Source organism: Neoarius graeffei, chromosome 4 (genome assembly GCF_027579695.1).
Source record: "Neoarius graeffei isolate fNeoGra1 chromosome 4, fNeoGra1.pri, whole genome shotgun sequence".
Classification (NCBI taxonomy): Eukaryota; Metazoa; Chordata; class Actinopteri; order Siluriformes; family Ariidae; genus Neoarius; species Neoarius graeffei.
The window spans coordinates 50,702,960-50,721,121 of record NC_083572.1 but is presented as its reverse complement, the minus strand read 5'-3'; the positions used below and the strand labels follow the sequence as shown (position 1 = coordinate 50,721,121).

The window sequence follows — 18,162 nt, the reverse complement described above, 5'->3', positions numbered from 1 at the left end:
GGCCACGGGGCTCGAACCCGGACCTTCTTGCTGTGAGGCGACAGCGCTAACCACTACAAGTGCTGCCAAAATCTCATCTCATCTCATTATCTCTAGCCGCTTTATCCTTCTACAGGGTTGCAGGCAAGCTGGAGCCTATCCCAGCTTACTACGGGCGAAAGGCGGGGTACACCCTGGACAAGTCGCCAGGTCATCACAGGGCTGACACATAGACACAGACAACCATTCACACTCACATTCACACCTACGGTCAATTTAGAGTCACCAGTTAACCTAACCTGCATGTCTTTGGACTGTGGGGGAAACCGGAGCACCCAGAGGAAACCCACGCGGACACGGGGAGAACATGCAAACTCCACACAGAAAGGCCCTCGCCGGCCCCGGGGCTCGAACCCAGGACCTTCTTGCTGTGAGGTGACAACGCTAACCACTACACCACCGTGCCGCCCGCTGCCAAAATGAATAAATATTATTCATAAAACAGAATGAATAGCTGTTAAAAAAAAGAAAATTATTAATAAATAAATAATAATCATCAGTTGATAACTCGTTATCAAGAGAAAACGAGCTTTGTTATTCCAAGATAACGAAATAGTTTTCTGATTATCACAAGATTATTATAGCAAACGCGGCCGCTCTCGGCTTCCGTTGTTAGGACTTTTATTTTGAATATTTTGTTTCTCGGATCTATTGCTAGTTCTAATTTCACATTACTTTGTTGTCAGAGCCAGTTCTTCATCTTCCTTCGTCATCAGTTGAGGAGAAAGTGTGGTTGTGTGATGTTATTAGGATTTAGGGGAGTTTGGGTTGTGTGATATTCAGAATCAGATGCGAGCAGGTAAGAAAAGCTGTCTTTATGAACAGTAGTGAGATGTGAGTTAATGTTAGTTTGGAAAGCTGACACTTGTTTCTGTCGAATTACATCACTCTGTTGTTCTTAAAATCATGATAGAAAACACGCTGTAGCACAGATAAGCTCGTGTTATTCATCCCACCTTCTCTTGTAAGAGTGGCAAAATAAGTACAACTAACGTTAGCAGAAAACATGACGGCTCCTGAAACTGACACTCAGATCCGCATCAGAAAAAAACCCAAACAATCATTTGAGTCATTTATTGAAAGAAGGAATGATAAAGGCTGGTTTCTGGTGGTTCAGCCGCAGTGTATTCGCCCCATCTTCAGGTGTTTTAGCACCAACATTGTATTTAACTAAGTTTGAGCATAACTTTGCCTTCTAAGATCAGCAAAAGTCAAAATATAACAAGTCGGAGAAGTGAAACTTTGTGATTTGCTCCGAAATGCGAGTGGTTTCGATTCTGTTGTTTACAATTACATGCATGTCGAAGTTAATTACAACCCCGATTCCAAAAAAGTTGGGACAAAGTACAAATTGTAAATAAAAACGGAATGCAATAATTTACAAATCTCAAAAACTGATATTGTATTCACAACAGAACATAGACAACATATCAAATGTCGAAAGTGAGACATTTTGAAATTTCATGACAAATATTGGCTCATTTGAAATTTCATGACAGCAACACATCTCAAAAAAGTTGGGACAGGGGCAATAAGAGGCTGGAAAAGTTAAAGGTACAAAAAAGGAACAGCTGGAGGACCAAACTGCAACTCATTAGGTCAATTGGCATTAGGTCATTAACATGACTGGGTATAAAAAGAGCATCTTGGAGTGGCAGCGGCTCTCAGAAGTAAAGATGGGAAGAGGATCACCAATCCCCCTAATTCTGCGCTGACAAATAGTGGAGCAATATCAGAAAGGAGTTCGACAGTGTAAAATTGCAAAGAGTTTGAACATATCATCATCTACAGTGCATAATATCATCAAAAGATTCAGAGAATCTGGAAGAATCTCTGTGCGTAAGGGTCAAGGCCGGAAAACCATACTGGGTGCCCGTGATCTTCGGGCCCTTAGACGGCACTGCATCACATACAGGCGTGCTTCTGTATTGGAAATCACAAAATGGGCTCAGGAATATTTCCAGAGAACATTATCTGTGAACACAATTCACCGAGCCATCCGCCGTTGCCAGCTAAAACTCTATAGTTCAAAGAAGAAGCCGTATCTAAACATGATTCAGAAGCACAGACGTCTTCTCTGGGCCAAGGCTCATTTAAAATGGACTGTGGCAAAGTGGAAAACTGTTCTGTGGTCTGACGAATCAAAATTTGAAATTCTTAATGGAAATCAGGGACGCCGTGTCATTCGGACTAAAGAGGAGAAGGCCGACCCAAGTTGTTATCAGCACTCAGTTCAGAAGCCTGCATCTCTGATGGTATAGGGTTGCATTAGTGCATGTGGCATGGGCAGGTTACACATCTGGAAAGACACCATCAATGCTGAAAGGTATATCCAGGTTCTAGAGCAACATATGCTCCCATCCAGACGACATCTCTTTCAGGGAAGACCTTGCATTTTCCAACATGACAATGCCAAACCACATACTGCATCAATTACAGCATCATGGCTGCGTAGAAGAAGGGTCCGGGTACTGAACTGGCCAGCCTGCAGTCCAGATCTTTCACCCATAGAAAACATTTGGCGCATCATAAAACGGAAAATACGACAAAAAAGACCCAAGACAGTTGAGCAACTAGAATCCTACATTAGACAAGAATAGGTTAACATTCCTATCCCTAAACTTGAGCAACTTGTCTCCTCAGTCCCCAGACGTTTACAGACTGTTGTAAAGAGAAAAGGAGATGTCTCACAGTGGTAAACATGGCCTTGTCCCAACTTTTTTGAAATGTGTTGTCATGAAATTTAAAATCACCTAAATTTTCTCTTTAAATGATACATTTTCTCAGTTTAAACATTTGATATGTCATCTATGTTCTATTCTGAAAAAAATCTGGAATTTTGAAACTTCCACATCATTGCATTCCGTTTTTATTTACAATTTGTACTTTGTCCCAACTTTTTTGGAATCGGGGTTGTAATACCGTCCGCAACAAAATATCGACGTGAAACGCTTCAGTTCGGCGTTTAATCACACTTTTGGAGGAAGGATTATTGATTACGTTTCTGATATGTGACACGATTGAACATAAGGCAAAAGGACTTCAAATTCGCTCCAAATTATTACCGGTGATTTATTCATGTCAGTCTGCACTCAAGATGAGAATTCGATATCGCGCCGAAATATTATCGGCAAACCGGAATATCGTTTAGAACTTTATAGGGTTTTTAGAATGTCCTCTGAAACTGCTCTGTTGAGAAAGAAAGCACAACTTTATTCATCACACACTTGTGAAATTCCTCTCTGCATTTAACCCATCTGAAGCAGTGAACACACATGTGAGCAATGAGCACACACAGAGCAGTGGACAGCCATGCCAACAGCACCCAGGGAGCAGCTGGCAGTTACATTTAGGTCTATAAATATTTGGACAGAGACAACATTTTTCTAATTTTGGTTCTGTACATTACCACAATGAATTTTGAACAAAACAATTCAGATGCAGTTGAAGTTCAGACTTTCAGCTTTAATTCAGTGGGTTGAACAAAATGATTGCATAAAAATGTGAGGAACTAAAGCATTTTTTTAAACACAATCCCTTCATTTCAGGGGCTCAAAAGTAATTGGACAAATTAAATAATTGGAAATAAAATGTTAATTCCTAATACTTGGTTGAAAACCCTTTGTTGGCAATGACTGCATGAAGTCTTGAACTCATGGACATCACCAGACGCTGTGTTTCCTCCTTTTTAATGCTCTGCCAGGCCTTTACTGCAGCGGTTTTCAGTTGCTGTTTGTTTGTGGGCCTTTCTGTCTGAAGTTTAGTCTTTAACAAGTGAAATGCATGCTCAATTGGGTTGAGATCAGGTGACTGACTTGGCCATTCAAGAATATCCACTTCTTTGCTTTAATAAACTCCTGGGTTGCTTTGGCTTTACGTTTTGGGTCATTGTTCATCTGTATTATGAAACGCCGACCAATCAGTTTGGCTGCATTTGAGCACACAGTATGTCTCTGAATACCTCAGAATTCATCCGGCTGCTTCTGTCCTGTGTCACATCATCAATAAACACTAGTGACCCAGTGCCACTGGCAGCCATGCATGCCCAAGCCATCACACTGCCTCCTCCGTGTTTTACAGATGTGGTATGCTTTGGATCATGAGCTGTACCACGCCTTTGCCATACTTTTTTCTTTCCATCATTCTGGTAGAGTTTGATCTTGGTTTCATCTGTCCAAAGAATGTTCTTCCAGAACTGTGCTGGCTTGTTTAGATGTTTTTTAGCAAAGTCCAATCTAGCCTTTTTATTCTTGAGGCTTATGAGTGGCTTGCACCGTGCAGTGAACCCTCTGTATTTACTTTCATGCAGCCTTCTCTTTATGGTAGATTTGGATATTGATACGCCTACCTCCTGGAGAGTGTTGTTCACTTGGTTGGTTGTTGTGAAGGGGTTTCTCTTCATTCTGCGATCATCCACCCCTGTTGTCTTCTGTGGGCGTCCAGGTCTTTTTGCATTGATGAGTTCACCAGTGCTTTCTTTCTTTCTCAGGATGTACCAAACTGTAGATTTTGCCACTCCTAATATTGTAGCAATTTCTCGGTTGGGTTTTTTCTGTTTTCGCAGCTTAAGGATGGCTTGTTTCATCTGCATGGAGAGCTCCTTTGACTGCATGTTTTCTTCACAGCAAAATCTTCCAAATGCAAGCACCACACCTCAAATCAACTCCAGGCCTTTTATTTGCTTAATTGAGAATGACATAACGAAGGAATTGCCCACACCTGCCCATGAAATAGCTAGCCTTTGACTCAATTGTCCAATTACTTTTGGTCCCTTTAAAAACAGGGTGGCACATGTTAAGGAGCTGAAACTCCTAAACCCTTCATCCAGTTTTAATGCGGATACCCTCAAATGAAAGCTGAAAGTCTGGACTTTATGTCCATGTTCATTATATATTATAACTTGAATATGTTTCAGTAAACAGGTAAAAAAAAAACAAAATTTGTGTCCGTGTCCAAATATATATGGACCTAACTGTAGGTGCCTCGCTCAAGGGCACCTCAGCCCAAGGCCGTCCCATGTTAAAGTGCATGCTCTGGACCAATTTCGGGGGGGGGGTTATATGAAAGTATGTCCCTTTACACACTCATCCAGAAGGGTAATTTTGCACAAGGCCGTCTGTCTACAGCAGAAAAAAATAAAATAAAACATGTCTGGAAAAATCCCAAGGGAGTCTGGAGGCAGATTCGTGACGTTACCTGCGGAAGCGCCAGCAGGCTGCGAGAGCTTTGCATGGTTTCAGTGCACAGCCTGTGTAGACCAAGCGCTCCCATTTCTCTCTCATTGTCCGGTCTTTTGGAAAACAATGAGTACTAATCCCATCAAGATTGGTGTTGCTACACCCTCCTACGATACATCTGTTAACCATTTTAATAATTACGCGATAACGTTGAAGAAATTTGCAGAAAACCACCAGGTCGTTTTCTCATAAACAAACCAGCGCTGATGTAGGATTCAGAAGAAGGTGTCCCACATGCGACGTCATGAAAATCAATGTTTCCCGGGAAATCCAAATGCCAAGTTTTTTCAGAGGCGGACCAATTCGCCTCAAATGGCTTGATTTCAACTGAATTTTTCTGGTTTTGCGCAAGGTAAAAAAATTGCGACAAATGTGACAGGTATTTGACCAAAGTTTAATATAAAATAGGAGAATTACATTGATCTTGCTCCTGAATTTACCCGTGATACGCACTTTAACCTAACCCCATGTCTTTGGACTGTGGGGGAAACTGGAGCAAACCCACATCAGACACGGGGAGAACATGCAAACTCCACACAGAAAAGCCCTTGCCGGCCGCTGGGCTCGAACCCAGAACCTTCTTGCTGTGAGGTGACAGTGCTAACCACTTACACTACTGTACTGCCGAGCTACATATAAACATACAAACCCTTGATTTGTTTCAGTGAGCTACTCAGTTTCTTCAGCTACTTTGTTAGTTTACACAAGTCAGATATAAAATCAGGCCTTTCAATTCCATAATTTGGGCTACACCCTGTATTTGGGCTTTTCTGCATGCACAAAGTGCTGTTTTCCCAGTGCTGTGTGTTTAAACCTGCTGCTGCTTTTATAGATACAAAGTTATGAATAAAGAAATATATAAATGTTATTTTTACCTTTATTGCAAAATGTCTACAGCATTAATCCCTCTTGATGGACATGACAAAATAATTAGAATACAGTTAGTTAGTATTTAGGGCGGCACAGTGGTGTAGTGGTTAGCGCTGCCGCCTCACAGCAAGAAGGTCCTGGGTTTGAGCCTTTCTGTGTGGAGTTTGCATGTTCTCCCCGTGTCCACGTGGGTTTCCTCTGGGTGCTCCGGTTTCCCCCACAGTCCAAAGACATGCAGGTTAGGTTAACTGGTGGCTCTAAGGCCAAGTTTACATTAGACCGTATCTGTCTCGTTTTCTTCGCGGATGCACTGTCCGTTTACATTAAACCGCCTGGAAACGCCGGGAAACGGGAATCCGCCAGGGTCCACGTATTCAATCTAGATTGTGTCTGGTCCGGTGATGTGTAAACATTGAGAATATGCGGATACGCTTGTGCTGAGCTCTAGCTGGCGTCGTCATTGGACAACGTCACTGTGACATCCACCTTCCTGATTCGCTGGCGTTGGTCATGTGACGCGACTGCTGAAAAACGGCCTGGACTTCCGCCTTGTATCACCTTTCATTAAAGAGTATAAAAGTATGAAAATACTGCAAATACTGATGCAAATACTGCCCATTGTGTAGTTATGATTGTCTTTAGGCTTGCCATCCTTCCACTTGCAAGTGGTAAGTGATATGCACTGGGATCACACACACAGCGGCTCAGTCCCGAATCGTGGCTCGTGCAGTTCACCCGCGCGCTCTGTGAGCTGCGCAGGGCCGGAGTGCGCACCCTCCAGAGGGCACTCGCTGTTCAGGGCGGAGTGATTTGGAGCGCAGGATGCCTGCGGAGCCGAGCGTATCCGTGTATTGGTGTTGCTGTGTGCACGCGAATCATGTATTGGTGTTGCTGTGTGCACACTATTCGTTTTAAAAATGTTAATCTGATGATCCGCTGATACGGTCTAATGTAAACTTGGCCTAAATTGACCGTAGGTGTGAGTGTGAATGGTTGTCTGTGTCTATGTATCAGCCCTGTGATGACCTGGCGACTTGTCCAGGGTGTACCCCGCCTCTCGCCCATCATCAGCTGGGATAGGCTCCAGCTTGCCTATGACCCTGTTGGACAGGATAAGTGGCTACAGATAATGGATGGATGGATGGATAGTTAGTATTTAAAAGATGTTTTGGGGCCTGAGGAGAGCCTGGAGGAAAGGAGCTTGTGAATGAAAAAGCAAGTTATGCACTGTTGCCATCAAAGAGGCAAACCTGTAGCAGACATGTGACACACAAGTTTTTTCAGTCACATCACAAGAAATGGCAGTGCAATTCACAGTATGTAGTCAGGTAAAAGGTCTTAGTTCTAAATGAAAGGCCAGTGTCTAAGACCATCAACAACAAGAGGACCAAGCTCCAAGTCACTGATTCCACCCACACCTACACAACTGTGTGTATTTAAGATGCAAGCTGTATCTTAAATACACACAGTTGTGTCCTGAATAGCTCTTTTATTCAGTCTTTTACCTGATTTAAATCATATGACACTAGGTATCAGAGAGATATTGCAGTTGAGGTCAGATAATGTGGGATATAGGGTTATTTTTAGGTTTTTAAATTATACAAGAATTATTAGGAGAATTTAGCACAATAGGGTAGTAAACATTTTGGTTCACACTCCAGTCCAGAAGGTGGCAGTAATGCACCTAAAAGCTGTTTGCCAAGCGCCATAAAACAATATAAAAGAAGAAGAAAGACGATTTACCTAATGTGGAAATTAGGGATGCAACGGTTCACTATGCCCACGGTTCGGTTCATACCTCGGTTTTTGGGTTTCGGTTCGGTTTCGATACACTTTGAATATTATAAAAGCAAGAAAACCTGAAAATTCCACAATTTTTATTTTATTTAAACAAAGAATTCAAACTTATTCAAGTAAGCCAGGTATACTTTGTGTAGTGTAAAAATAAAATATTTTCAGCTGTAAAAGAAACTGCATGATATTCATCTAGTGCATTACAATAAATAATATGGAACTTAGTCTTCAATACTGAAACAGTCCATAAAAAAAACAAAGTTAAACTAAAGACTGTCAAAAGTGCACTGGTATCAACATCATCAGCCAGGATTTTTTTTAAACAAGAAACATTGTCTTTTTAGATATAACAACAGAAACTCATTCTGAGAGTTAAGTGCAGTGTCAGAGAACCACTACTTCTCCTCTATTTGTTCCTCTATGTTAAGATTTTTTTGAAGAAAGATCAGTTTATCTACATTCTCGAGAGCTAGGCGGGAGCGGTTTTTAACAATGTCCCCTGCAATGGAGAAAATTCTCTTGCTTGCAACAGATGTCCCAGGGACACACAGGTAGCGCTGTGCAAGTTTTGCAACACTGGGAAACTTACTTTCATTGACCTTCCACCAATCAAATGGGTCCCCATCCACACAGATCCCACTTTCAAACCTATATGACCTGACCTCCTCCTCAGCATTCAGAGAGGTCTTTGGTTGCCCCTCTTGGGTTCTAAAAAAAAACCTTCAAAAAGCTCTGCTATAGCTGTCTTCTTCTGGGGAGGGGGAGATGATGTATCTTTCTCTTCAGATGGTGTAGCCTCATCTTGACTGTAAGAATAATAATAATTGTTTAAGATGATAGCAGTTTAATTGTATTTTGTTTTTTTTTTATTTCATTACAGAATAATTTTCAATAATACAAATAAGAAAGATGCAATAAAATCATACATAACATCCTAATAAAATAAACAACAGTATACCTGTGGTTCCTGCTCCAGGATTAATGTGGTGAGATCCTTGAAGATTCTGACCTGGGATGCTTCATCCAGAGAGAGCAGGGATTTGAACCTGGGATCTAAGGTTGTTGCTATTTGCAGGTATTTTTGAAGGTCGGGGTCTGTGTATCTCTTCCCTGTGCTATGGATAGTTTTCACATGACGTCACAGAGTCGGGGATTCCCTAGTGGCGGCCATCTTGCGGGTCAAGCTTACCGTACGAGTCACTGAGCACACATTGTAATGCGCGAGTACAAAGTCTTCAAAAGAACCCAAGCAGGCTATTTAAAGCTAGCAATGGTGCACACCTGTTGTATTCACGGCTGTCGTAATAGGTCAGATGATGACGTCAAGCGGAGCTTTTATGGAATTCCCACTGTACGGGAGCACGAAGGCGAGCAAACAAAGAAACTCAGCATACAAAGGAGAAATCTATGGCTTGCGAGAATCAACCGCAAGGATTATCAGCCTTCCAAACACAGCAAAGTCTGCTCCGATCATTTTATAAGTGGTAAGTTGTTTAAATAAACAATCAATTGCAAATCCGTTACAGTCCATGAAACATAGGAAGTATAAGGATGAGAAAAAAACAGTGAATCGGAAAGCTGCGCACATGTGCGCAGCTTTCCGATTTAAATCAATTCCGATTTAAATCAACTCGATATTATATACACACACACACACACACACACACACACACATTTATATGCAGTGTTGAGAGCTCTAAAATTCCAATGTTTACATACCTTGGCTGTAATTAGGACACGACTGTCACTTGTTTTTATATGGTGGACTTCACGGACCCAGCCACAGACAAAATAATTGTATGACTCCAGCGACTTGTATGCTTTGAGGTCGTCAAGTGTGTAGGCACTTTTACTATTCACAAAATAGTTCACAATATCGGGGTACGATATGGATGGCAGCCCTGCATAGTCACTTGAAAATGCATCTTTGTTCACTTCGTAGAGGTCAATTCCCCCAATCAAGACCAGTTTGGCTGCATGCCGTTGTCGTGAGATGTCGTCCAATGTATCTATATACTTCCGTTTGCTTGATTTTGCCGACATTGATCTTTGTTTTAGAAAACTGACTATATAACTTCATAAATTCATCCAAGATAACGTAGCCGGTAATAGCGATGGTCCGTTTTGTTTGCCCCACAAGATGGCGGCTGGAGGGCGTTCCCCGGAATGCCGTGACGTCAGTGAAAACTATGTATTGCTGCTTTGGCCTCTTTGATTGTTGGACCATCTTCTTCTTCCTGTACCATAGCTTTGAGAATTAGTTCCTTCAGAGAGAGAATCATTGATGAGGTGGGGGTGGTTTCACTGCTCGTAAGTGTTGTCACTGTTTTCAGTGGTTTCAGGAGTTTAATGAGTTGTTCTGCCAGTCCTTGTTCCTCATCACTCAACAGTGCCATGTTCTTGTTGATGGACTTCAGATCTTTGTCCAACAAAGCAGAGAAGATGGCAGGCTGCTGTTCAACATATCTTTCCAACATATCATGTGTTGTATTCCATCTAGTTGTGACATCTTGGATTAATTTGTGGTTTGGCAGATTTAACATCTCTTGTTTTACAGTCAGTACAGGGTGGGCTGTGGTGCTTTTGTGAAAAAAAACTCAACTTTTTCTTATCTTCCCGATGAGGCGGGACACACTGTTGATTGACACTGCCTTCTTAGCTGCGAGGTTTACAACATGAGCAAAGCAGCCAATTTGTGGTCCCAGTCCAGCCGTCTCACAAACAGCATTTACAATATTGGTTGCGTTATCTGTGGTCACTGGAATGGTCATATTAAGCCTTTCTAACTTCCACTCAGTCACGGTATTTTTTCGTTCATCTGCCAAGTGCGCACTAGTATGGCTTTCATAAAGAGGACAAGTTTGCAGTACAACGCTCTTCAGTTCCCAGTCCAAGATGTAATACTCTCTGTTGCCTGGGATGTCCAGCTATCAGTGGTCAGTGCGAGGCTTTGTGTATTAGCCAAGTCTTGCTCAATACATTTGCGCGCTGTTTCATAAAGGCCAGGCATTCTAGTGTTGGTGAAATGCGTGCAGGAGGGCAGCGTGTAACGTGAATCAACAGTTTTCACCAAAATCCCACACCTCCAACAGTAGAAAACGGCTGCAGATCTTTGCAGATATATATACGCCAACCGCGTGGCTTATGTGTTTGTGTTTTTCTGAGCTGCTGCTATACTTTTGTTGAAAGGCATTTGAGAGAGACTGATTTTTTTTTTTATTGGGGTTACCTGCTCGAATGCTCTGATTCCAGAAAGCGATATATTGGAGTGGTGGCGTCTGAGGTGACTAGCCATGTTAGACGTGTTTCCCGCAGAGTATGGGAGGTGGATCAAACAATGCTTGCAGACAGTCTTACTTCTGTTTACCGTTTTCACTCCGTCCTCATTATAGTCAGCCTCAAATCCGAAATATTGCCACACCGCAGATTTGTGTGAAGCCGGAGCATCTTCATAACTCTTCCTCTCGTCAGCGGTCGCCATGACTGAGTTTCTCGCTGTAGCAAACTTTTGGCTTAGCTCAGTATCACAGTGGAGGGGGCGGGACAAGCCTATGATTGGTAGGGCTGTAACGATATGCGTATCGAAATCGAAATCACGATACGCAGAGCCACGATCCGTATCGCGATACAAGAAGGCAGAATCGCGGTACACCCTTTCAAACTTCTCCTCAGCCCAAAAACAGAGGCGCTTCCAAACTTCAATTTATGAATACTTTACTTTTTATTTAAATTACATTTTAAACTTACTTAAATTACTTTTATTTTTTATATCTATTAGTAAGTCGTTTATTCGCCGACCTGCGACAATCTTCTGCGAGTCACGCAACGTCCACACTCGCCACTGGCAGAGCATTCATTTCTTTTAAGCGGTCGCCATTCTGGTTGCGACGCGGGGAGCGAATCTGTAAACAAGCAGCTCATTGGCTGGCTAGGTGTGCCACAAGCCAATCACAATCACTTGACCGGAAAGGCATGCAGTGTTGCCAGATTGGGCAGGTTTAGGTGCTTTTTGGCTGGTTTTGAACATATTTTGGGGTGGAAAACGTTAGCAATATCTGGCAACACTGAAGGCATGTCTGCTTGGGCGGAAGCCTTCTGCGGCAGTTACATTTTGACACACGAGCAATGTTTCACCATAAAAATTCCGTAATTTCCATCTGTTTTCCGCGATCACAGAAAATCATTGGCCCTATGAGAGTGAGACAGTGAGAGAGCCAGCCCCCCCAAAAAAAATCTTAACGGATTTACACGATTTGGAAAAATGACTTTTTCAGAACCGAAAAAACAGAGCTTCCAGCTCAACAGTATTATTTTGAGAAATAAAACAATCTTTGGATATACATTTGTTCATTTTTGCATACATATTACTCATTCTCTGCAGTAGTCTGAATTATTTGTTATTAAATAGTTAATGTAAGTAAGTAAATGTTAATAAGTCAAATTTACTACTTTAAAAAAAACATTTAAAAAAATCGTGGGTGTATCGAATCGTGGGTCAAAAATCGCGATACAAATCGAATCGTGAGTTGGGTGTATCGTTACAGCCCTAATGATTGGCTATTAATTGTAGCGGGGAGGGGTTCTCTGCTGTGAGTAGCTTGTTATGCTGAAGCAGGCACACGGAGTGAGACATATTCTAACGCAAAAATATTAATAAGAATAGTAATTAAAAAAAAACGTGGTTTAAAGGCATATTGAACCGTGTAGGGCGTACCGTACGGTTCGGTTTTAAACCGAGTATTGTTGCATCCCTAGTGGAAATCCCGCTCTGGTCATTGGTATGCGAGTCTTGCTCCTCCATGAAATCATGGTGTGCCGATCGCCGTTGATGGAGAATTCGCGCTCTGCGTGAGGCTTACGGTTAGTTTGACGAACCTGGAACAACATGGGAATGGTGTGGATTTCGTGTCAATTACAAGAAATATATGCTAATTCTGACTAATTTCTGTATTTTTCAAGAAGAAAGTCAAGACGTTGGGTTTTATGCAGCCAAGTTTATTTAATCAACTTTTTTTTTTTTTACACTTTTGGTAGCGGGCGGCACGGTAGTGTAGTGGTTAGTGCTGTCGCCTCACAGCAAGAAGGTCCGGGTTCGAGCCCCGTGGCCGGCGAGGGCCTTTCTGTGCAGAGTTTGCATGTTCTCCCCGTGTCTCCCTGGATGATGTGGAGAGATTGTGTAAAGAGCAATTCCAGCGTTATGGACGTGACACTTGAACTCAAAATGGCAACAAATGACCCAGTGCATGTTTTATTGTCTCCCAGGATTTAAACAGGTGTTGCATATTTTAAGGCTGTTACCATACTGGAGAAGTGATAGAACAAGAACAATTCCCATAGTACATCTAGGGCATGCCAGAAAATGCCAATAAAAGATGCGTTATGGATGTGACAGAAAAAGTATCACTTTTCTTGGGTGACTGTACATTTTTATCAAACTCTGAAATTGTAAACCTAATGTCGAAATGGAGATATCCATTTGATAGAGGGGTCCAAGGTGAATATTAAAAAAAATCTTTGTTTAAAATATTTTATTTCATGCAGAGTTTCGGAAGGAAAAGTCAGCGTTATGGATGTGACGAAATTCCGTTATGGATGTGACGCGGTCTGAAATGGACATGGCATATGTTTAGAAAATCAGCAATTTAACCACCATAACCCTTTGAAAAACTCTCTAAATATCAGCTAAAACTATCAAAGTTCTTAAATAATATTTAGGATGGCTATTGTTTTGTGGATTTTAGCATACATTTCTGTGGCTTGTGGAAATAATATAGAATTGTACATGATCAAAGTTGATTTTAGCTTGGGTTTTACATTATAAGAAAGAAAGACTGACATATTAAGGCAAAGGGAACAATTCTTGTGACAAATTGGTTCAACTTATTCACACCTGTAAAATACAGGCCTAGGTGATATCTCTGGGAGTGGTTTTGATGTATTACATGTTGCTTTATTTTTGCATGGTGAGGTTGACATTTACATGGAATTGCCCACAAGTTAAAAGTCGCCTGGATTCCAAAATGAAAACGAATGGTTGTATACCAAATGAATGTTCTTGTTCTGAATACTAAAGAAACTGTTGTAGGCCTGGGTTATGTTCTTGACATGTTGTTCATTGACTCTCTCATTCAAAGGCTTCTTGAAGCTAAACTTTAGTTAACCAGACTTGTTAACCGTGATGTCTGATGGATTTTTTTCACCATGCAATTGCCTGTTTCACCATTGCTTTTTCTCGATTAAATAGGTGTTGATGGATATAAAGTTTTATCGTTCAATAGTATTTCTAATTGTGCCACTGTCATTATTTAAGTTTCTGTGTCTAGTTAGACAGGCACGTCTGAGGGGGTGAATTTGCTGAGCGCAGTTGACAACAGGCGGGGGTGGGGCCTCGGGGGGGTGTCTGCCCAGGGCCTCAGGGGTGTGTCTGCCCAGGGCCTCGGGGGTGTGTCTGCCCAGGGCCTCGGCAAGGGTTAACGCGGCCCTGATCAGAGACACATTTGATCAACTTTATTCACATTAAAACATAATGCTAAATTACTTGAAGATGGGGCTTTTAACACTGGGGCTAAACCAATGGATACCCAAAGGCTCCTACTATAGCCATTTTTTTTTATATATTCTATTTCAGAATAAAGACTAATAAATTTTACTTTAGCAAATGTTCTTAGAGGATTTGATTCTGTTTCAGTGGAAACCCCAATCAACACTTACAATAGTCTTGTTTATGTATATTTTACGGTGGTCAGTATCCACCAGAAGTTCTCAAACTTTTTGCAACCAGGGAGGCCTTTAACTTTAAATAAATTGCACTGTACCCCTTCACACAGATTTTATTTGTAAACATAATATGAACAACAAGTTAACTGTTCAAATGTTGTTGTTTTTAATCTTGCTTCATTTCTGATATTTTACAGACAGAAAATATTAGGTCCAACTGTTTATTTATAGCTCTACATACTTGATTATTGAAATTTACATTAAACCAATTAAATTCAATTGTCCAGTCAAACGAACCAAATGTTCAAGTTTCATCTTCCTCTGCTGTTAAAATAACCTCCACTCTTCAGGGAAGGTTTTCCACTATATTCTCGATCCTAGTTGTTCAACCACAAGCGCATTAGTGAGGTCAGGGACTGATATATTGGGTGAGATCTGGGGTGCAGTTGTTGTTCCAGCTCATCCCAAAAGTGTGCTGTGGGGCTGAGGTCACGGCTCCATGCAGGACACTCGATTTCTTCCACTCAGACCTTGGCAAATCGTGCTGCCGTGGACCTCACTTTGTGCAAAGGGGTGCTGTCATGCTGGAACTTGTTTGGGTCTCTAATACCCCTTTTCCACCAAATCAGTTCCAGGGCTGGTTCGGGGCCAGTGCTAGTGCTGGTTCATAACTCGTTCAACTTGCGAGTCAGCTGAGAACCAGTTTGCTTTTCCATAGCTCGCGGTGCTAAGGGAAGCTACGTCAGTTACGTCGCTGTATACGTCAGTTACGTCGCTACGTTTGCATAAACCTTGGCGCAAATATTGAAGCAAAAACAACACGGAAGAAGCAGCAACAACAACAATAATAATAATAATGGATGACTTCGCGGCGGCACGGTGGTGTAGTGGTTAGCGCTGTCACCTCACAGCAAGAAGGTCCTGGGTTCGAGCCCCGGGGCCGGCGAGGGCCTTTCTGTGTGGAGTTTGCATGTTCTCCCCGTGTCCGCGTGGGTTTCCTCCGGGTGCTCTGGTTTCCCCCACAGTCCAAAGACATGCAGGTTAGGTTAACTGGTGACTCTAAATTGACCGTAGGTGTGAATGTGAGTGTGAATGGTTGTCTGTGTCTCTGTGTCAGCCCTGTGATGACCTGGCGACTTGTCCAGGGTGTACCCCGCCTTTCGCCCGTAGTCAGCTGGGATAGGCTCCAGCTTGCCTGCGACCCTGTAGGACAGGATAAAGCGGCTAGAGATAATGAGATGAGATGAGATGAGATGGGATGACTTCGCGTTTGTACAGCTGCTGCTTCTCGTCGCTTAAAAATGGCGATCTTTCGCGGTCTTGTTATTGTTGTTGGTCTTAACAACTCCGCCCCCCCCGCTGACGTAAGCGGTTCTTTCCTCTGGCCCAGCAGAGAGCTGGTGCTAGCCTGGAACCGGTTTTTCTGGCCCCAGAGCCAGTTCTTTGTCAGTGGAAACAGAAAACCCAGTTCCAAACTAAGCACTGGCCCCGAACCAGCCCTGGAACTGCTTTGGTGGAAAAGGGGCATAAGTTCCAGTGAGGGGAAATCTTATTGCCACAACATACAAATGGACCACCTGGCTATGCTTTATATACAGTTCATTGTCTTTTATTCTGTAATTACATATATACATTTAAAGTCTTAACTGAAGCCTTTTTTTCTGATCTGCAGGAGAGCCTGGTTGGGGAGACAGAGTGAAGATCATCATCTTTTATTCTTGAGCTGATTTGAGGCCCTGGCTTGACAATGGCCAGTCAGTTCCGTAGCTATATTTGGGATCCAGTGCTCATCATCTCCCAGATCATCCTGATGCAGTGCATCTACTACAGCTTCCTAGGCCTGTGGTTAGCCGGTGTGGATGGTCTTGTGCACACCAACAGATCTCTTGATCAGATATTCAGTTATGAAGTAAGTTTATTAAGCCCAGAGAAGAGAGTTTTGCTGTGTGTTCTCAAAGCCACATTTGTTTAATCACCAAACAATACTGAGTATTTTGAAGCATGATACTGAGACATGTAATACTTAGAAATGAAAATATTAAGAGTCATTAAACAGTTTTAAGCAGATTTGCTTTCACTTTTGAAATTCTTGTGATGGCATTTTTTCCCCAAACCATTTTTAAAGGTCCTTGGATTTTCAACGACACATGGCCGGCTCTCAATGATGGCATTCATTCTGAACTCTCTCACATGGTAAGTGTCCTTTATTTGAAATGTCTAATTTATATTATACTTTATCCAACAGAACTATGAAATTAATTCACAGTACCCTTATGCATTCTAACCCCAAATGCAGCTTGATCTAATAGCACAGTCTCTGTGTACTGAACTGAATGTATATGTATTTGGGTCTCTTGTCAGTGCTCTGGGCTTGTGGTTATTCATCCGACGAGGGAAGCAGTGTTTGGACTTCACGGTCACAGTGCATTTCTTCCACATGATCAGCTGCTGGATCTATAACGCCCACCTGCCGGCTGCTCTGTCATGGTGGCTGGTTAATGTGGCCTGCATTGCCTTAATGGCAGTCATTGGCGAGTACTTGTGCATGCGGACAGAGCTAAGGGCCATTCCAGTGAATAGTGGTCCCAAATCCAACCTGTGAGATCTCTCTAATGGACAGACGGTGCATTTAGAGCAGTCTTGGGCTGTGAATAAGCTGGTAGACATGATTTAATCACTTGGCATGTTGAGCTGTGTTGCAGTGTTAACTTTTGCTATCACTGGCAAAGGTCGATGTAAATAGGATCAAAGTATTGAAAATGGACACTTCCATTGAGATATTGTAAATTTGTCTGTTGTTCTCTCAATCTCATCTCATTATCTCTAGCCGCTTTATCCTGTTCTACAGGGTCACAGGCAAGCTGGAGCCTATCTCAGCTGACTATGGGCGAAAGGCGGGGTACACCCTGGACAAGTCGCCAGGTCATCACAGGGCTGACACATAGACACAGACAACCATTCACACTCACATTCACACCTACGGTCAATTTAGAGCCACCAGTTAACCTAACCTGCATGTCTTTGGACTGTGGGGGAAACCGGAGCACCCGGAGGAAACCCACGCGGACACGGGGAGAACATGCAAACTCCACACAGAAAGGCCCTCGCCGGCCATGGGGCTCGAACCCGGACCCTTGTGAGGTGACGGCACTAACCACTACACCACCGTGCCGCCCTCTCATAATCATATAAAAATTAATTTTAGCTAAGTGGGTGCTTGTCATGCTTCTGAAATGGAGGTTTGAAATCCCAGAATTTTGGAATATTTTGAGGTACATTTATGTGAGTGTCCTGTATATGAGTGCAAATAAATTTTGTTGTTATTGCAACATAATTTTTTTTTTTTACCACATCTCCTTGAAGACTTATAGAAACTTTCACATTGCTTAAATCTTGAAAACAATTATTTGAAGCATAATTTAATGTATGGGCGGCACGGTGGTGTAGTGGTTAGCGCTGTTGCCTCACAGCAAGAAGGTCCGGGTTCGAGCCCCGTGGCCGGCGA

At 42.4% G+C, this 18,162-nt stretch overlaps 1 protein-coding gene across 1 annotated transcript; it reads left to right on the top strand.

Moving 5' to 3' along the window:
• The first annotated feature begins 705 nt into the window (after positions 1-705).
• Positions 706-17,523, top strand: sys1 (SYS1 golgi trafficking protein). The gene is made up of 4 exons (XM_060918237.1): positions 706-838; positions 16,330-16,566; positions 16,783-16,850; positions 17,019-17,523. The coding sequence occupies exons 2-4, from the start codon at positions 16,405-16,407 to the stop codon at positions 17,257-17,259; spliced, it is 471 nt and encodes a 156-aa protein (XP_060774220.1). The 5' UTR covers positions 706-838; positions 16,330-16,404; the 3' UTR covers positions 17,260-17,523.
• Positions 17,524-18,162: the final 639 nt, after the last annotated feature.